General features: G+C 37.9%; 1 protein-coding gene across 1 annotated transcript in view; it reads right to left on the reverse strand.

Moving 5' to 3' along the window:
• SH3YL1 (SH3 and SYLF domain containing 1) overlaps positions 1 to 17819 on the reverse strand; it is a 37894-nt gene extending 20075 nt beyond the window's left edge. Inside the window, exons 1-9 of the mRNA XM_010140985.1 lie at positions 17738 to 17819; positions 17407 to 17517; positions 16301 to 16414; positions 15752 to 15816; positions 12517 to 12629; positions 9997 to 10125; positions 7668 to 7812; positions 6913 to 6985; positions 6130 to 6186 (exon numbers count right to left, since the gene is read on the reverse strand). Coding sequence (XP_010139287.1) covers positions 6130 to 6186; positions 6913 to 6985; positions 7668 to 7812; positions 9997 to 10125; positions 12517 to 12629; positions 15752 to 15816; positions 16301 to 16414; positions 17407 to 17517; positions 17738 to 17819 — 889 coding nt within the window. The remainder of the gene's footprint in view (positions 1 to 6129; positions 6187 to 6912; positions 6986 to 7667; positions 7813 to 9996; positions 10126 to 12516; positions 12630 to 15751; positions 15817 to 16300; positions 16415 to 17406; positions 17518 to 17737) is intronic.
• Between the last annotated feature and the right edge of the window lie 1084 nt (positions 17820 to 18903).

Genomic DNA, 18903 nt, shown 5'->3' on the forward strand with positions numbered 1-18903 from the left:
TTAAAAACAACACGTGTTGGTTGCCTTCTCCCTTCTGCATCTATGCAGATATCATGGTACAAAAACCATTTTATAATCTTGCTGAACAAAAGTTAAAAGCTTTTGATTAATTTTTACTACAGTTCAAGTTGGCACATGAATCTTTAGAATGATGACACCATTTTAAAATCATCTTCATCCAGAACGGACAGGAAGAGGCAATATTGCAATATAACAATATTCTAAAAAGACTTTAAGCATATGCTCTCCGACAACAAAAAAAATCCAAACATTCAGGTATTACACCAGGAAAAAGTAAGCCTGAGACCACAGACATACCTGAATTTTACTGAATCCAAAGCCTGATGAAATACTTTTGCTTTACTATTGTGGTGTATAGTTTTAATTACAATGAAAAAGCCCAAGTCAAGAGTTGTTCATTAAGAGGAAATTTGGGCACACTTACATTTCTTCTTCTAGTGTAGTTGTCAGAAATTTTTTGTCAGTGGGTATTTTTAAACATGGAACTGCATAGCTGATATAAATAGTTGTATGTTAGACTTCCAGTTAAATTTGAGTTGTTCCAAAATAGTACTAGTTTTGCTAAAGCTAAGTTGAGAAGCATATCAGAAAAAAAGCATGATTGCTTCAGTACACATTTAGCAAAGCAAACTTAAAGTTGCAAGCACATAGAGCGATGCTCTCTTTCAGCAGCTCTAAAAATTCCATTGTTTCACTACAAGCTCAGCAGTACACCTAATTAGAGGTACTACTTAATTCAGAGATAGCTAGAAGGGTATCAATGATTTAGGCTATATTTTTTTGTCTTTTCCCTAAATTTTATAAATATTATCCTACTACAGCGTAGTAGCTCTAAAAACAACAAGATCATACATAAGTCAGATGGAAATGAACTGCAAAATAGGCTTGCATGTAAAATCAGTGAAACAGGAGGTGAAGTCAGAAGTAAAAATTATGCTATCGCCAGAGAGCTGAAAAACATATTTTTATTTTTTTAATCTTTTTAACTTCAGAAGCAGTCTATGAATTCTTAGTCCATATAATTGTGTTGGCTTAGTTAACAGTTATGTTTTTAACTGGCTACAAAACCCCTCATACTATACTAACATAAAAAGTTACACATACAGATCCTCAAATTTCCTTGACAAAACACGTTTTAGGAGGCTTGAAAAAGTGTCTTGAAATTCTTACAGCAAACAGATTTTAATAGATCCACTGAACCATCTGACATTCATAGATTACTGAAAGAAACATTGAGATCATCTCCAAAACTACAGAGAACTGGGTCAGACCTGATTCCTGGAGAACCATAACCATGAAAAGCAGCATCTCCGAGAGGGATTTAGTATACACAAAGCAAGGCTCTTGGTATCACCTAATCAAAAAGGGTTGATATTGTCTCAACTGTTTTAACAGAGTAGCAATATGTAAAAGGGTTGAAATAAATAAATGAATAAATAAATAATAAAATAGTTAAGGACTGGAATTTAGTCCAAATTCATTATGGCTTTTAGGAGCCCAAATCTTACTGATTTCAGTGAGCTCATGTCTCAGAATTTGCTATTTGTAGAACTACTTAAAATTTGACAGGAAAGAGAAAATGACTTATGACAAAGAGCTCATCAACTAGTTCAGCAATCAAAAGAAAGATCAAGGAAGATCAAAAGGTGTTTTGATTACAGCATATGTGACTCAAAGGGAACAAAAAACCCCCACCCCACTCTGGGAAGGAATGAGCTCTTTCATATAGTGAAGAACGCCAGAACAAACATAATTGTCTAAAAGCTGCAGACAAATTCAATGGGAAGGCATGAATTTTTTATCATGAGGTTGACAAATCACTCAAAACCTCACTGAAGGAAGGATTTTTTTTTTTAGTTTCTTAAAAATGGTGACAATTTTCTCATCTGCATTTTTGTCTTCACCAGTAGGCTTGATATCGTACTTCTTTCAGTGTGTAAGAATACAAATGTATGCCCAATGGGGCAGTAACAATCTGTTAATATTTTCGTATTATTTTTAAAGTGAAAAGTTGCTGCTGAAAAAAAATAGTTACTATTCATATTTTGTTTGCGTTTTTTTGGGGTTTTTTTTTAAGCTTTACTGTAACCAAGTTCGGGTGTGATGTTGTTATGTACAATAGTCTTAAGACCTCAGTGTCTGCAGACAGATAATTTATTCTGTTAAAAAATAAAAAGGCAGCACACATTTTCCTCAAGATAAAATTAAATTTGTAAATATTTAAGTACTTGTGGAAGGTAACAAAGCTCAGTGTTTCTCAGTGAACTCTAAAAAAAAACCAAACTTGATCACTTAGGGTTTATGTGCACAAGTTCTTACGATTTGCTTAAGCAAATCATGACTGCTTAAAAGATGCGAACAGCATAATTACTTTCTCCAAATTATGCCAAAGGACACTGTTATAAAAAGAACTGCTTTGGTGTTTACGATGAGCATTTTCTCTTACAGTATTCTAGCCATAGACCCACCTCTTGTTCATAAAAATTCCGGAAAGGGAACACATTACTGAGCAGACGCAGGATGAAACACTAAGCAAGCGTGCACATTTGAGGCCAAAGAACTCAAGCCCATGATGATTTTGTGTTAATTGTGTATGAATATTGAAATAACAGTGTTTAAAACAAAAAAAACTTCTTCCATTTTCCTCCTCATTCCTGCCTCAAGTCTGTTTCCTGGTTGTTTCAGCATCTTGGCAATTTTATGTGACTCTTTTCCAAACATGTGAACAAGTTCTTCTCTGATAACCTGAGCTGTAGAAAAAATACCTGACTTCTGATTCTAAACCAATTGCAAACTAATGATTCAATTTTCACCAACATTCACTTTAACCCAGCTCCTGCTTTTACTAACAGATCGCTACTCTTGCTGCTACCAGTCCAGTTGAGAAACCACATCACTGCAACATTTTCAGAATTGTACAGTATTCAGCAAACTGTTAGGATGATAGGCAGGTAAGGCAAGTAATCACTTATCCACGTTTTTGGTTACTTGCTGCTTCACAGCAGAATCCAAAGCAGAAATAATTAGAAATCATAACACTAATGAAAACCAAGTATCTTTGATTAAGATCTTCTAGTGTGACAAACTATCAACCTAACTATGTACATACAAAAAAACCACGAAATAAACTCCTCCTGAGCCTGCAAAGCCCAAGTAGTTCACTTAAAAGAACCATGGTTCTTTTAAGAACCACTTAAAAGACCCCACCATGGGTCATTTATATTACAGATGTGGTACAGAGCTTTGCAGAATCCTTCTATCCAGGTGAAGTAAAGTTAGACTCTGGTAATAAAGCTTGAAATTACTAGTCAGCCCTTTTACTAGGCTGTACAACAAAGGGAGGACAAGTAGAAAAATGAAGCTGCAAATCCCCAATTCTAGTAAGAGCAGAGGCATGAACTTTCATATTTCTAAGCAAATCCAATTTTATCTGAACGGTCTCCAGAAAAAAATTCTCTTACATAACTGTATCAGCTGTTTTTTTTCTTTTCTTCCTAGAATTGTAAAAGGTCTCCGCAAATTTTTTTTAATAAAATTTCTGGTATTTCCAAGTTTCTGGAAACATTTTAAAGCATTACTGAACCTCATTTTACAACTAAATTCACTACCTTAAGTATTATTCAGTCACATGAAAACTATCTACTTACATCTGAGTTCAAGTATCACATAAAAAATTAAGAAAAACATGTTTTTCATTTAACATTCCTCTTGCATTTGAAATAGGTTATATTACACTATCTAGCTAGATAATTCGGGTCTACATAAAATAATTAAAAATGTTTCATATACAAGTCTAGCTTCTCTTCCATCTAATGAGAAGAATTAATGTTTCAACCTTTCTAGTGCTTCTGTGACTGTTGCAAAACCAGCATTATAACACGATTCCAACCCCTCCCCCCTCCCTGCCCAAAACCAAGTCCTTAATATGGGCAACCCAGACAAACTTGTTGCTCAACATCAAAACCTACCTCTGCACCAGCTATTATAGTTAAAACATATCTTCCTAAGGATTAGTTTCATGTACTCATCTGTTAATTGTCTAAATTTTTTTTTTTAAACTAGAAAGCTGCAAAAAATGTTGAATATTGTTCAGATCACTGCAGAGCACCTGTTGCAGCAACTAATCCTGCAATAAAGATAGGCTAGTAGGAGCTACAGCTGCTAGGCAGTTCTGTTGAAATCATCTGGACAGGAAGAGATTACTGACAGGAGGTATGACCTTAAGACTCTCTCTATTCCATCACCCAGCATTAATACGCCCTTTGTTACTGATGTGAAAGGGACCAACTTTTCAAGTCTCCCATCAACATGACTGTAGGTTATGGTGTTGACACAGTCAGGGGAATTGGTTCAACCTTGATTTTCCCCTGTGAATAAAACAATACTTCAGCCTTTAGAACCATATAATACTTCCATGGATTCAGATAGCATTTGAACTGTTAGCTATGGAAATACAATCTGCAATTGCAATAGAAAGCAAAATATACCATGCCAAGATTGTAAGGCAAACAAAAATTTACCATCTCTTTCAATCCTCAAAGGTAAGCTTGTGTATGTTTAGAAATTGGCATGAATCCTCAGCAGTAAGCTGACAGAGTCCACATTTTGATTTCAAAGAATCTTGAAAGCCATCAGCAGATGGCCCTCGAAGACTTTTACCTTGTCACTTGCACCTGAACGGAAGAACGCTCCCTTTGATAGCGCAAATGTAAGCTCAAGTTTTTCATTCTTCTCAGTTGGACAGGGTTTTTTTTTAAAGACTGGAAAAGTTCAGTTTTAATGGCCAGAAGACCAATTTTTCTTCCATTTTGGACAACAGCTGCTGAGTATAGACCATCAGGGTCATCATTCTTCTCCTGGTAAAAGTCTACAGTGCAATAGCAAATTTTGGGTCTCAGGAAGTCACTGATCTGCAAAAGTCTCATCAATAGCTCAGCTTAAGACCCTCCTATGTTGGTCACCTCAACATCACCTCAACAGACACACATATCAAGAGCATGTTTGGAGATAAGAGAAAATGTAAAGACAGTAACAGATAATTTATCTTAATTTTTAGTTACACGAACCAAGAAATGACAAATACAATCATGATTTTGTCCTTCAGACGTCACAGTTTAAATTCTATGATAAATCACAGTAATTGCCTGAAACAGACTTTTCACTGTGATATATTATCAAGCTCGATTTTAGGTCCATTTTCAAAAGTAATAGGGATTTTTTGTTTTATTTTATTTTCCAGTGGTGCATGCAATATGTGAAAATGTGTGTACATATTCACATACATATATATATATATGGAATATCTTGGTCCTAGAAGAGACCACTAGAACATTTATTTATCATATGGACAATATATTTCATGGGAGAAATAATTTATTTCGTTGACTTTGAAACAGCCTTTTACCTGTGAAAGATGAGACTCCTGGTGTAAGAGAACACTATAGCAGCCAAATGAACATAACTATTTATAATAAAATTTTTTCCTAGCAGATCACAAGTATTCAGATGATGTGCTCCAGAGTTGCATTGCAAATGCTACAGAGTAAGTTTCTCCTTCTAGAGCTGAAGCTGCTTTAAACTTAAGAGAATCACAATAGGATAACGGACAAGTATCATCTTTGTAGTATAATGCAGAGTTAATTCAATACAAAAACCTCAAAAAGTGTAAGTGTAATGGAAATCTGTGTTTATGCCAGCATAATCAGATGTGGTCGGTGGAAGCACTTTTTAATTAAAACAGGAGTTATAGTACCTTGCACAAGGACTTGGACACAAGCTTGTTACATCAGCTTTCTTTTTGCCTTCAGTTAGGTGGTAAGGTGAAACAGTTTTACTTCTTTCAGTGCATTTTTCAAGCTCACTGAACAAAGCTAAATACTTTTACGGTTCAGAAAAAGAACATCATTGTTGAAATGGAAAGCCAGGGAATAAGATTCAAGTTTACGAAATCTTTTCAGGAGACTGTACAAGATCTGAATCTCATTTTAATACATAGACAATAAAGGAAAATATGTATGGCCAGATATTGTTAGATGTCTCCCAAAACACTTTTAGGACTTCTCAGATTCCATGTTTCATTTAAAAAATAGGTGTAAGCTTAGTACTTACCCACAGAGGCATAATCATTTGGAAGTTCAGGATAAAGTTTGTTTGTATTCTTTTTAGCTGAAAGAAAAAATAAAGTAGCAAGTTATATATATACTAACATATATTGTTATATTTGATATACTGCTTTCTAATACATGTTCAACAGTTATAATATGATTGTAGTTATATAAGAAGCAGTAGAGAAGAAAGTAATAAGGACTTTGCCTTATTACTCATCCAGAGAATTAAATCAATTAACAACAGGAGCTTCATAGTAAAGCTTCACTTTCAGTGACAGAACTTTGGTAGACAAACCATAGTAGAGCCAAAACTCTGCCTTCTCTGCTCTACGATAAGGCCTCTACCTATTAAAAGATAATAACAACCTAAAAGAGAAACTAAGTTTTATAGAAACCAGACGTTTTTATAAGTAGGACTAGCAGTTTTAGTATGACTGTTCTTCTTACTAAGAAGTTTCTTTGTACCTCAGGACTTCTATGTATCCAGTAAACACAAATGCTATCTTTGAACTACTATATGCTTCTGTAACTATACAGACAATATTTCTATTACAAATCTGTCAGAGAGAAAAGGTTCGTTAATACAAAACAAACACATAAAACCTTTACTCTTTAATGGTCATGACACTATCCTAACATATTTTTAGTGTTTGCCCCAGAAAAAGTATTAACAAATATTTTTATAAAGACAGCTACTACTATAACAACCGCATAACATTCAGTAGCCTTAATGACCTAATTTTATATGAAGAAAAAAGTCAATCATTATCAAAATGTTTTTAACCTGGTGGTGTTGGTCTGACAGTGGGTTTAGGTGGCTCTGGTCTCCATGATGGTCTAGCAGGTGGGTCATTTACCTAAAATGTACAAATTTTTTAAAAAAGTTGCATCACACCTGGAAATAATTGTAACTTCAGAGCCTAGAGGTATGTGAAGTTACACTGAAAAAAAGAATAAAATAACGACTCTTCCTACACTGAAATTGTATGAATTCAAGCAGCACAGTAAAGAACTAGTGACATACACATGACTAAAGAACTTCACCTTGGGTTTAACAAAGATGAAAGTGATTGTCTACCAGTAACATCAACATCTACAGGAAAATACATTCTACAGTCTTACTATTATATTGTAAATGTGATTGAATGGAAGGCAGAGAAAGTAGAAAAATGAAGAGTATCCACATCAAACCTGTTATGCTCATTATGTGCAGATTAACTTGATTAGGAATAGTTGAACAAACTTTTCAAATCATCACCTCAGATTTAATTATGTAGTATTATAAAAACAAGGATGTACTTTGTTATTCTGGAGGATGCAAAATGCAATGTTCTTGTCCAGAAGAACCTACCAGGGCAATACTTGAACAACTGTACTACTTGCATGCAGTATCATGCAGTATCTGCAGTATCCTTTAAGCATCCAATAGAGCAGTTAAATGCCTCCTGAACATCAACATTACCACTGACTAGGAACAGTTCGAGAACAGAAAAAGCCTATGTGAAGAAGAGGTGCACAAACCCTTCTTTGTTCCCTTACAGCTTTTCCTGGATTATTTTTTTGCTCTTCATTTTCATAGACTTCAGTGAAGGATGCTAGAGTTTCATAAAGATCTTCTGCCTGAGCAGGAAAAGGCACATCACCAAGCAAAATGGCACTAGCACGAATATCTTGCCCATAAAACCTGATTAAAAAAACAAAATGATGCCAGGTATTTGATCATCATTACATTTCAACATCTGGATAAGTTTATCTTGTGCAAATGTTCAACCCCCATCCCTGCATTTCTCCTACTGATCACCTAACCGAGAAATGACAAAACTAGTTCAATGCTGTAAATTTGGAATGGTAAGTAATTGTGGCAAACTTGAATGCTTACCTACCACATTATTTCACAACGTTCTTCACCAGTAGTATTTTATTTCTGGTCATGCAGTATGCATCAGCTAGACCATTTGAAAGCACAGCCAACTGAAGAAACACACAACATTTCACAAAATATTGTAATAGATTCCTTAATGATGTAGTAAAATTTCTTAACGGAAATGCTGGAACCTCCATTTTAGGAATGGAGGAGATAGCTAAAAGTTACTGATATGCTGTCATTCAAATCGGTTCTAGTCTTTGCTGGCATTAGCAGTATCAAAGTTTTCATAAACACAGAACGTAGAGTGCAAGACACTCAGAGGTTCCTTGGATAATAAACTTAACAGGCTGCACAAAGGAAGCAGCATTCCACAATATAGGTATTTTCTCAAAATCAGTGACACTCTAAACCAGATTTTTTTGCTTGTTTCAAGTAGCCTAAAAGGATATTCCTCATTATTCAGATCATACCTCCATAGTTATCATCTACGATATTGTGCTGGGTTTAGATGGCAAAGTTTTGGTAAAGGGTGGGGCTTCAGGGGTGGCTTCTGTGAGAAGCTGCTAGAAGCTTCCCCTATGTCCAGAGCCAATGCCAGCTGGCTCCAAGATCGACCTGCCACTGGCCAAATCTGAGCCCTTCGGTGATGGTAGTAGTGCTGCTGTGATAACATTTAAGAAGGGAAAATAAAAGTTGCACAACAGCAACTGGGAGACAGAAGTGAGAATATGAGAGAAAAAAAAACTCTGCAGACACCAAAGCCATTGAAAATGGAGGAAGAGGAGGTGCTGCAGGCGCCAGATCAGTCCGTGGTGAAGACCATGGTGAAGACTATGGTGAATCAGGCTGTCCCTCTGCAGCCCATGGAGGTTAACAGTGGAGCAAATACCCACCTGCAGCCTGCGTAAGACCCCATGCCAGAGCAGGTGGATGCCTGAAGGAGACTGTGACCCCAAGGGAAGCCCGCACTGGAGCAGGCTCCGGGCAGGACCTATGATCCTGTGAACAGAAACCCACACAGAGGCAGGCTTTCTGTCAGGACCTGTAATCCCATAGGGGACCCATGCTGGAGCAGTCCATTCCTGAAGGATTACACCTTGCAGAAAGGATGCATGCTGGAGCATTCCATGAAGTACTGCACTCCATGGGAAGGACTCGCATTGGAGAAGTTCATGAAGGACTGTCTCCTGTGGGAGGGACCCCATGCTGGAGCAGGTGAAGGATGTGAGGAGAAAGGAGTGGCAGAGAATGTGTGATGAACTGACCACAACCTCCATTCCCCATCCTCCTGCACCACTCAGGCAGAGGAGGTAGAGAAGCTGGGATTGAAGTTGAACCCGAGAAGATGGGAGGCGCGGGGGGGAAGTGGTGGGGTTTTTAGATTGTTTTTTATTTCTCATTATCCTACTCTCTTATTAACTGGCAATAAATTGGCAGAGAATGTGTGATGAACTGACCACAACCTCCATTCCCCATCCTCCTGCACCACTCAGGCAGAGGAGGTAGAGAAGCTGGGATTGAAGTTGAACCCGAGAAGATGGGAGGCGCGGGGGGGAAGTGGTGGGGTTTTTAGATTGTTTTTTATTTCTCATTATCCTACTCTCTTATTAACTGGCAATAAATTAAATTAATTTCCCCAAGTTGAGGGTTTGTTTGCCTGAGACAGTAATTGGTAAGTGATCTTCCTGCCTTTATCTCAACCCATGAGCTTGTTTCATATTTTTCTCCTCCCGTACTATCTAGGAGGAGGAGTGACAGAATAGCTTAGCTGGCATCTAGAGGCTATCCAAGATCAACCTGGCACAGACAGATAATCTCTAAACATTCAGCATCATCTCAGTATCCACTGCAAGATGTCTAAATTGAAGAAACCCTTGCCCCTCAAGAAACTCTAAACTCAGCACAGTATGTTCTAAGAACAAACTTTTCCCAAATTGAACGTGTCCTAGTTCATTTTGTCATTATGTCTTCACTGAATTTTTAGATTTGAAGAGAACTTACTTGCGATTTGTTTCTTTCCTTTCAATTAAACAGGTTCCTTCCAGAGATACACCTGCAAACAGTCCTCGAGATTTGCAGTATGTATAGACAGCAGCAGAACTTCTCAGGGCAACATCTCCTTCTAAGTTTCTAGAAGGCAAGAAGTTTTGGTTGACATTCTTCAACATGGCTTTGCCACATGAACAGCATTTTTTTTTTATTGTCATCCTACCAAAAGTCAGCAAGAGTTTCACTCCTCTGGTCTTACAAATACTATTTAATATATTTAAGTGAGTCAGACCTGAAATCCATTTTCAGTTCTTATTTCAGACAGGACCCAGTAAAAAGTAATTAAGTTGTTTGATAAGGTTTCCTTTGAAGGACAGAACAACGTTACTTCATGTTAATGCTCCATGTTAGACCTTCTCTTGCATTCAGAAGTGTGAAAATGATTAACCAATGTTTTAATCATGTTTTAAAATGATCTGATAATGTTTGTGATGACTTGGAACTCTACTCAATATATCCAAATCCTCCTTGATTTTTTTGGTGCTCAAACCAGCACAAAATATTTCAAGTAAGGCCTTATCAGACCTCAATAAAACTGGAAGATTACTATTTTTTTCCTACATGGTGTCACATAATATTTTAGGTTTGAAGATACTTCAGGCAGTCAGCCAATCCCAATCTCCTGCTCGAAAGGGATACAGCATCAAACTGATATCAGGTTGCTCTGGGCTTTGTCTAGCCAGTTTTTGAAGACTTCCAAGTAAATAGATTCCTCAGACTCTGAGCAACCTGTGTCAGTACTCAGTTATACTCATGCTGAATTTTTTTTTTCCTCATATCCACTCAGAACCTTCCTCGTTTTAGGTTATGACTACTGTCTCTCACTGTCTTGCCATGCACCTCACTAAGGAACTGGGATCTTTTTGGTGATCCCCTGTTGGGAATGCACCTCTTAGAAGGTGGTGAGGTCTTCTCTCCTCCAGGTTAAATAAGCTGAGCTCTCCACAGCCTCATTGTTCACGTACTCCATGTCCAGGACCCCTGCACTTTCTCAACTGGGCAGCTACTCAGCCTGGCAGGCTCTGCCTACATAACTGCAGAGGGTTCATCCAACCAAGGGAGCAGAACTTAGTCTTCATCCTTGACTAATTTCAGGAGATTTCCTGTTGGATCTCTCCTCCACACTCTCTAGGTCCATTGCTCTGAATGGCAGTCCTACCCTCAAGTGTACTGGCTGCAACCCCTGGTTCGGTGTCATCCACAGACTTGAATAGGATATTTTGCATCTGCTCCTCCAAGTCACTGATAAAAATATCAAGCAGAGAGTGCCAGAAGAGTTTCCTGAAGAATTTCACAGAAACCTGGTTTCCAAGTATAACATGAATCATTTACCACTATTCTTCAACCCTGATGATCTGTTTCTTCACCTGTTTGCTAGTCTGCCTTGTTCTGACACCTATGCCACAACGTCCCAGCTTGGACACAGCGATGTTGCAGGACAGCATGCTGGATGCCTTTGCAAGCTCTACCTGTCCACCAGATCTCTCTCATCTGTGGAATAGTACAACCTTATCCTTGTATTTTGTCAGAAAATATGAAAAACTGTCAGTAAAAACTTCATCATAAAAAAATCAAGGCATAAGGAGGCACGTATCCCATGAGCATAGTCTGAGGCAACTGGCCTTATTAAGCCTGGAGAAGAGAAGACTTAGGGGTAACCTAACAGCACTCTTCAAGTATCTATGAAGATGCAATCAAGAATATTAAACCACGCTCTTTACAGCAGTATACGGTGAAAGGATAAAGCGCTATGGACATAAATTGAAACAAAAAATATTTTGACTGACTGTAAGGCAAAACTTTTCACCATGAGGACAGCTGAACAGTAAAGCAGCCTACCCAGAGAGCCTAAGCAGTCTCCGCCTTTGGAGGTTTTCAAGACCCAGTTGGAATAAAGGCCTCAGCAACCTGAAGTCGTAACAAACTTTGCTTTGAGTAGGAGGCTGGAGTAGAGATCTCATAAGTTCCCTTCCGAGTCAAATTACTCTGTGATTATATTATCTCATCCTTCAAAGTAAGCTGGCTTAACCACTTAAGGTTTAAAAGTAATTATTTGATGTATTTGTTATTTACTGCCAGGCAGATCTCTAGTGACAGAAAGCACAGACTCTACAGGTTAACGAAAATAATTCAGGTAGGCATAGTAGCACCTGTGCTCTTTATGGAGTCTAGCCAAGCAGTCTCCGGCAAAAAAAAGAATAAATCCCGGAACACTTTCTTTCTACCAACAAATGCCTTTATCAGGACAGAAAAAAAAAAAAAGAAAGAAAAAAGCAACAAGTGACTGAAAAGGAGCAACACTACAAGAACAGTATGATCCAGTCAAAATACAGGTTGCCCAGGTTGTTTTGCTACATACTGAAAAAAGCCAGGTCAATGTATATATATATATGCAGCTTTACAAACTATCTTCCATATTTAACCCTACCCCAGATTTAAACCTATACCGTATTAGGAAAATAGTTTACCCACCTTCCCAGAGGTCCAATTGCCACAGTAAGATTTCCTCCAAGTGTAATATTCCCTCCTTTGGCAAAAGCTTCTACTGCTCTTTCATGATTCAGTATTATCACTAAGTCTGAAACCTATAGAATATGAAATAAAAGTACTATGCTTTTTAAAAACAAACTTAGAATGGTACGGGAGAAGTATATTCTGTTTTGCAGGAAAACAGGTGGGAGTATGAAGATATTCCCTTTCGCAAATTAAAACTAGTTCCAGATTTACCAAGGTTTTAATTCAAGGGAGAATCTCTCGTTCTCTCAGAGAACTACTTTCTTCCTTGCAAAGGATTCTTTTGAAACAGTTTTCGTAACAAAGTTGATTCTTTTTCTGCAAGGTATCTTGAAACTAAAAATCCTTTTACCTACTTTTTAAATCAAATGTGACTTTTTTCCAAGTGCTGATATTGTCAGTATGTGATAAATAACAGCTATAAGAGAAACAGATATGGCTATTTCTATGGCTTTTTTATGGCTTCTATTTTCTTTGACTTTTGTGAACAATTACAAAGGCATTTTTTGATGTGAAGAGAGATCACATATGATTTTGTTCCTTCCAGAATTGAATTAATAACAGCAAGACAGAACCTAGTAAACAAAAACTACTGTCCAAAGAATAAACAGCAAAAAAGATACAGGTTTTCCTGTTAGTGACTAAAAATTACTTCCTGGACAGAAAACTCAGTGCTTAATAATATATAAATGCATATATATATGAATTAATATTTAATTTTTACGGATTTGAATATAGGAGGTGTAGCCAGTTTCTTCAAGAAACTATTAAGCCACATAAGAGCTAACAAAGTATTTTTGAAAGATTCAAATGCAAAATAGAAGCAAAAGAAGGTGACCATTCTATGAAAGACTATTTGCCCGGATTGTGACACAAAATGCAAGTATCAAAGAACTTCTACTACGATTTAAACTGATGCCTATTACCATCAGTACTGTAAAACTATAACTCTCTTCATTTTAACAGATTTTAATAAAAGTCTCCTACAACTCTTTTCCCAAACTAGGAAGCATTTTAAAGAAGGAAAAAGTCTTTCCAACATAAGCATATGATCCTAAAAAGATCACCCTATCTTACCTGATAACTCACTACATGTATTTAAAAAAAAGTGCAGCAGTACCAGCCTTACCAGATTACACTTTTGCAGATTACTGTGATGGATTATCTTTCCAACAGATTATCTTGACTACCCAAGGACTACTGTGCCTGATCTTTCATCTGATGGACTTGACTGAAAGTCAGGTTCAATAAAAACTTTCAACTTACCCAAAATTCCAAACAGTGATAGCAGGGAATATAAGAGGAAATACCAGATTATTTGCAAAACAAGGCTGGCCCAGAAGTATTACACACAGCATAAGAGAGGCCTTTGTTATCAGCTCCCTGGTAACCTCTACCCCATTCCGAACAAAAGATGACTGACACGAGCAGTTTCTGAATCATCGAGGGATAGTGAAAGAATGTCATTCAGGATGTTGCTACTTCCTCTTATCCATTAAGAGTATGAATCCAGAGCTAAAGTTAATTATCAGAAAACCTTCAAGGAAAGCATTTAGATTAAAGACCAATTTTAAAATTAATTTGAGGTACCAAATGGCTTATTGAAGTCTTTGATTTCCTTCTTGTTAAAACCACCTGTAAGTACCACTACAACACCTATAACCTCCTATAGGAATAAAACTCAATAAATTTCTTCAAGGTTTAAGTTTATATATGACTTAAGGAATGCTGAAACTGGAATGTGGGCTCCTAAACCACTTGGGCAGTCCTGAGTAGCATCTCTTCTCTAGAAGAAATAAGATTATGTTATAATAATGCCAGCAAGAAAACAGTACTTTGTAATTTAACTCCAATTTCAAATGAAGTGTACAATATTGCTCAGAAAAAACACCCTCACAGGAATAGCTTCTTCACTGAAATTATTTGAGCAATTATCAAGAGCAAATGGTTACTTTATCTAAAATATCAGATGTAGATGAATAAAGCAAAACTGTCATAGATTAATCAAAGCATGTGAAGAGTCTGTTTCACTGTTGTAAAGGCAAAAAACCACCAAATCCAAACCCTGGGGCTCAAACTCAATGTTTTGTAATGCATTCAGACCCTGTAGTCATAAAAAACAAAGAAAACTAGAAACTTTTAATTTTATATTCACAGCATTCTTTAAAAACTGCATAGCAATAATGCCTGAGATCAGAGTGAACAATGAGGATACACGAAAGTATTGAGCCATTGCTCATTATGTGAGTGCTGGCTGACTGCCTGTCAGGTCAGGGATAGCTGGTTAGTTGCAGGAGATACACTGGGGGCTGGTGAGGACCGTCCAGATCAGCTATGCATGGATTCTTTTGAAGACCTGAACGCCTATAGTAAGAGATCTTGTTGGCAGCATACTGTTGCTTTGATTTTCTTTGGGGATCAGCTGAACAGAAGCTAATCAGAAAGAAAAGAGGAGGACAAGACTGGAGGCTAGACTGGGAAAGAGGAGGAAAGCAGAAACAAGTGAGGGTGAAGGAGCTGTGAGGAAGAAGAGACAAGAAGCAGAGGCAGAGAGTTGTCAGGGCTCAGATCAACAAGATTTCTCTGAACATGCTGAGAGTGTCTTACTTAACTGTTTCTCTTGGCTGGACACTGGCTCATTATCTTAGCATTCCTTCAGAGCAGGCCCAAATCTCAAAAATCACGAGTTTGAGTGGGAAATGCATGAAGTACAGTAACATTAGCTATGCTCCATTTTACTGTGCTTTCAATTCCTTGCACTCTTTCTTGACAGAGTGTTCTTTAACAAAGCATTTGATACAGTATTAAGTATTGGGTACTTTTAATAAACTCAGATTGGCTTATATGTGCACACTGGCAGGAAGCTTTCCATAAGGGAAAAATTCAGTCTGCTAGAAGGGAGAAATTAAGCAACAACTGTTACGTCACTTTTCATTTAAATCTCTCCAAGCAATTAAACTGATAGGATCAAGCCCCCTATTTTGTTTGTCCTGTACAAATGAATTTTATGATAGTTTGGGTTTTTGTTTGGAGGTTTTTTTGTTGTTGTTGTTTTTGGTTGGCTGGTTTTTGGGGTTTTTTTCCCCACAGAAAACCAGGTTCTACTATCTCACTACCATCTAGATCTTTGTCAAGGCATTCTAAAATCTTGCAAAAAAAGTTACCAACAAGTACTTCAAATGCAAAATTATACCTCAATTCCAATTTCAAATCCACCACCAAGGCCAGCAATTCCTATTGCAGAAGGAGCAGACCAGGCTGTCATGCAAAACAAGACAAATTTACAGAATTGTTACCACATGTTCCAAGAATTACTCATTTTATTATTACAGTTTGAAAATGCTAACAATAAAATATGTTCAAAACAACTACAGCGGAATCACTTAACTATAATGGTTTTTCTCACAGGAAGGAATTTAAGAAATACAAACCCTCATGATCTAAACAAATCTCTGTTACAAATTATTTATCACACACTTGTCTATAACTGGGTATAATTAATTATTCCAATGAGTTTTAAAGCATACACTTTTACAATTCAGCCCTTTCTACAAAGATACTAAAAGCTTTTATATCTGGTCAAAACTAGTAACAGAATTTTGAAAAAAGCTTTCAAACCAAATGTTGTCACTTACTGACTTGACTCCTCACACATCTCATGCTTTACACTATAAAAAGAAATAATGAAGAAAAAAATTTAAATTCTCTTATGAAGTAAAAAAAAATGAAAATATCCACTTACTTCCATTCGGAAGACGAGCTAACACGATTCCACTTCCGCCTCGAGCAGTCACCAAAAATCCAGCTTTGATAACGGACAAAACTGCAAGGCCTTTGGCTTTAGCTATTACATGTGCTGAAACAGTGAAATAATTTATTCAAGACCTTGCAAGAGAAGTTTTAAGGTAAGAGGAAAATAAAAGTTTATATTTGACAGTTTTGAACTCAAGTCAAATAATCGACAAAAGCATAAAGAAAACTGTAAAAAAGCTGAACTGATAATGACGCCTCCACTCCACAGTCAACCACAAAACTAGTCACAGGTCACGTTAGCCTGTGCTGGTCTCTATGCTGCCAGAACTGCTTCACCTGTCCTGGTTAGCTCACGTAGAATCAGTTTGCTTATTGCCATGAACATTGCCTGTGAGTACCCTTAGCAAGATAAAGAGGCAATGAATAGTTGACATCCGTGTCTATAGATTTTTGGAGGACAGGAGTCTGAATTTAAATCACAGCAATGCACAGCAGCCTAATCAGCTTATATCATTAGACTGGTTGTGGCAAATAAAGTGTCATCATTCTGCAATCAGGCCTTCTGGAACATAATAGTTATAAATTCAAAGCCAAAACCAGCCACACCAGTTAAAGGAAGACACTAGGAGAAATGCAGAATAACAATTGCAAAAATAAAGATGACACCAGCAAACAAGAGTGCTTAATTAATATCAAAGGAGAAATGCACCTCAATCTCTTTCCTTCGACTTATTTTCATCTAGCTAATTTTATCAAATAGAGATATTCAAGAACCAGAGCTACTGTTCCAGGTTATCTCTTAAGAATGGACATTCACAGGGTGAGCATGAGACAATCCACGCAACCCAGAGGGAGGCCTTCCTGTGCAGATACCCTGTAGTTGCAAACATACAAGAGATCTCTTCCAGTGAGAATGTCTGTCTAGAATACAGCAAACTGAATCAAAAATGTTTTCACAAAAGTTATGGCATCCCAGGCCCTCATTCTTCTCTAGGATACGGTAAGTGAAAACAGAGGGAATTGGTAAAGAGAACACGATTGCAACACAGGGACTGCTGGAGGTTGTAGCTGAATCAAAACGTTTTCTTTACTCACGAGGTATGATTTTATCAGGTCCATTTCTGGAAGTTATTTCTGTAAATTCTCGTAGTATTTTAGCTGCCTTTTTAGCTTCTGATTTCAGATTGGAAGGTATAGGGTTATTCACTGTAAAACATGAAAGAAATAAGAAATTACATCTATGGTCAGTTTAGGACACCTCTCAAAAATAATACAATGTAATTTGTACGGGAAAAGTGATTCTTTACAAATAATGAGAAAACCAGACAAACAGGGAAGCAGCAAATATAAGAAATGCCCTTCTGCATCAGGTCCACATTATGCTTTTGATGGCTGTAACAGAAGACACCACTTAGGAAAAGCACACAAGCCCGGATCTCTTCCATAAACTGTTCCCCTTGAACTTCCTCAGAATCCACACTGGTAGCAGCAAGGGTGCTGGAATACATCCTCAGTTGTTCTTGTCACTATTTATTTATGAGCTCATTGCATATGAATTTGTCTAATACATTTTCAAACCTGCTGACACTCTGCCTCCAGAACTCCTGCAGCAGAAGTTCACTGCTTTATCTTTTACAAAAAGCCACAGCCTCCCAGCCTTCTTAGTCTCTCCTCAAGGTAGCTGCTCCACCACTGATAACTCTAATTGCTCTTTTCTGTGCCACCATCAAATCTGCTGTCCTTCAAAGTGGCAGTTGTTGACCAATGAACACTAAAAGGTTAACATCTCTTCAGGAGATTTCTCTTTCACAGCTAAACTTGCAGCGTGTTCTGAAAGTGAAGAAAATTCTGTTTCAAACCAAGAAATCTCCCTTAGAAATCTACTTCCTGTTGAAGGGCTTATCAATATTTCCTCTCCAGTGTGATCCAACATAAGCACCTCTACAAATTTCAACTGAGACAATACCCAAGATTAGAGGTAATTATGTTTGCTTTATAAAGCTGTAGACTACAGTAGCAACTCCAGGACTCCCATTCTTGGCAGGCCCCGGCCGTCCCGTGCCCGGGTCTGTGATGTCCGGAGGTAGAGCAGCGACTCTTTCATGGGCACCCCCTCGCCCTGGGGAAGGAGCTTGCGTGCCCTTGTGAGGTTCAGAGCTGTGCTGGTGGTGGCCTGTGCCTCCGGTGGGGTCTCCCAAGCCAGACAGGTCTCGGCTGAAGGGTCAGACAAAGCGTGTCCACGGGCAGGATGGGCTCACTAGCCTTTGGGCAGCCATCCTAGGAGAAGGACAACTCTGACTCCAAACCCAGGCAGATGGAGCTCATTTAGCCTTGTAAGGCATCCATCATCTAAGAGAAGGATACTCGAACCAAACCTACGACCCGAGGACTTCGCTGTCACCGTCCAAGCTCACTAGGCCCTGGCAGATGAACCTCAGGTGTAAAGGGTGGAGCCAGTTCCGCGCATGCTGGTGCCTCACCTAAAAAATCCACCGCGCAGGCTCGAAGGGTGCACTCATCGCTTGCAGTGAGCGTGGGAAAAGCCCTTCCCAGATCTTCGTTCACGAAGCCAAGCTATGATGATGATGATGA

Source organism: Buceros rhinoceros, unplaced genomic scaffold, assembly GCF_000710305.1.
Source record: "Buceros rhinoceros silvestris isolate BGI_N320 unplaced genomic scaffold, ASM71030v1 scaffold6578, whole genome shotgun sequence".
Lineage (NCBI taxonomy): Eukaryota > Metazoa > Chordata > Aves > Bucerotiformes > Bucerotidae > Buceros > Buceros rhinoceros.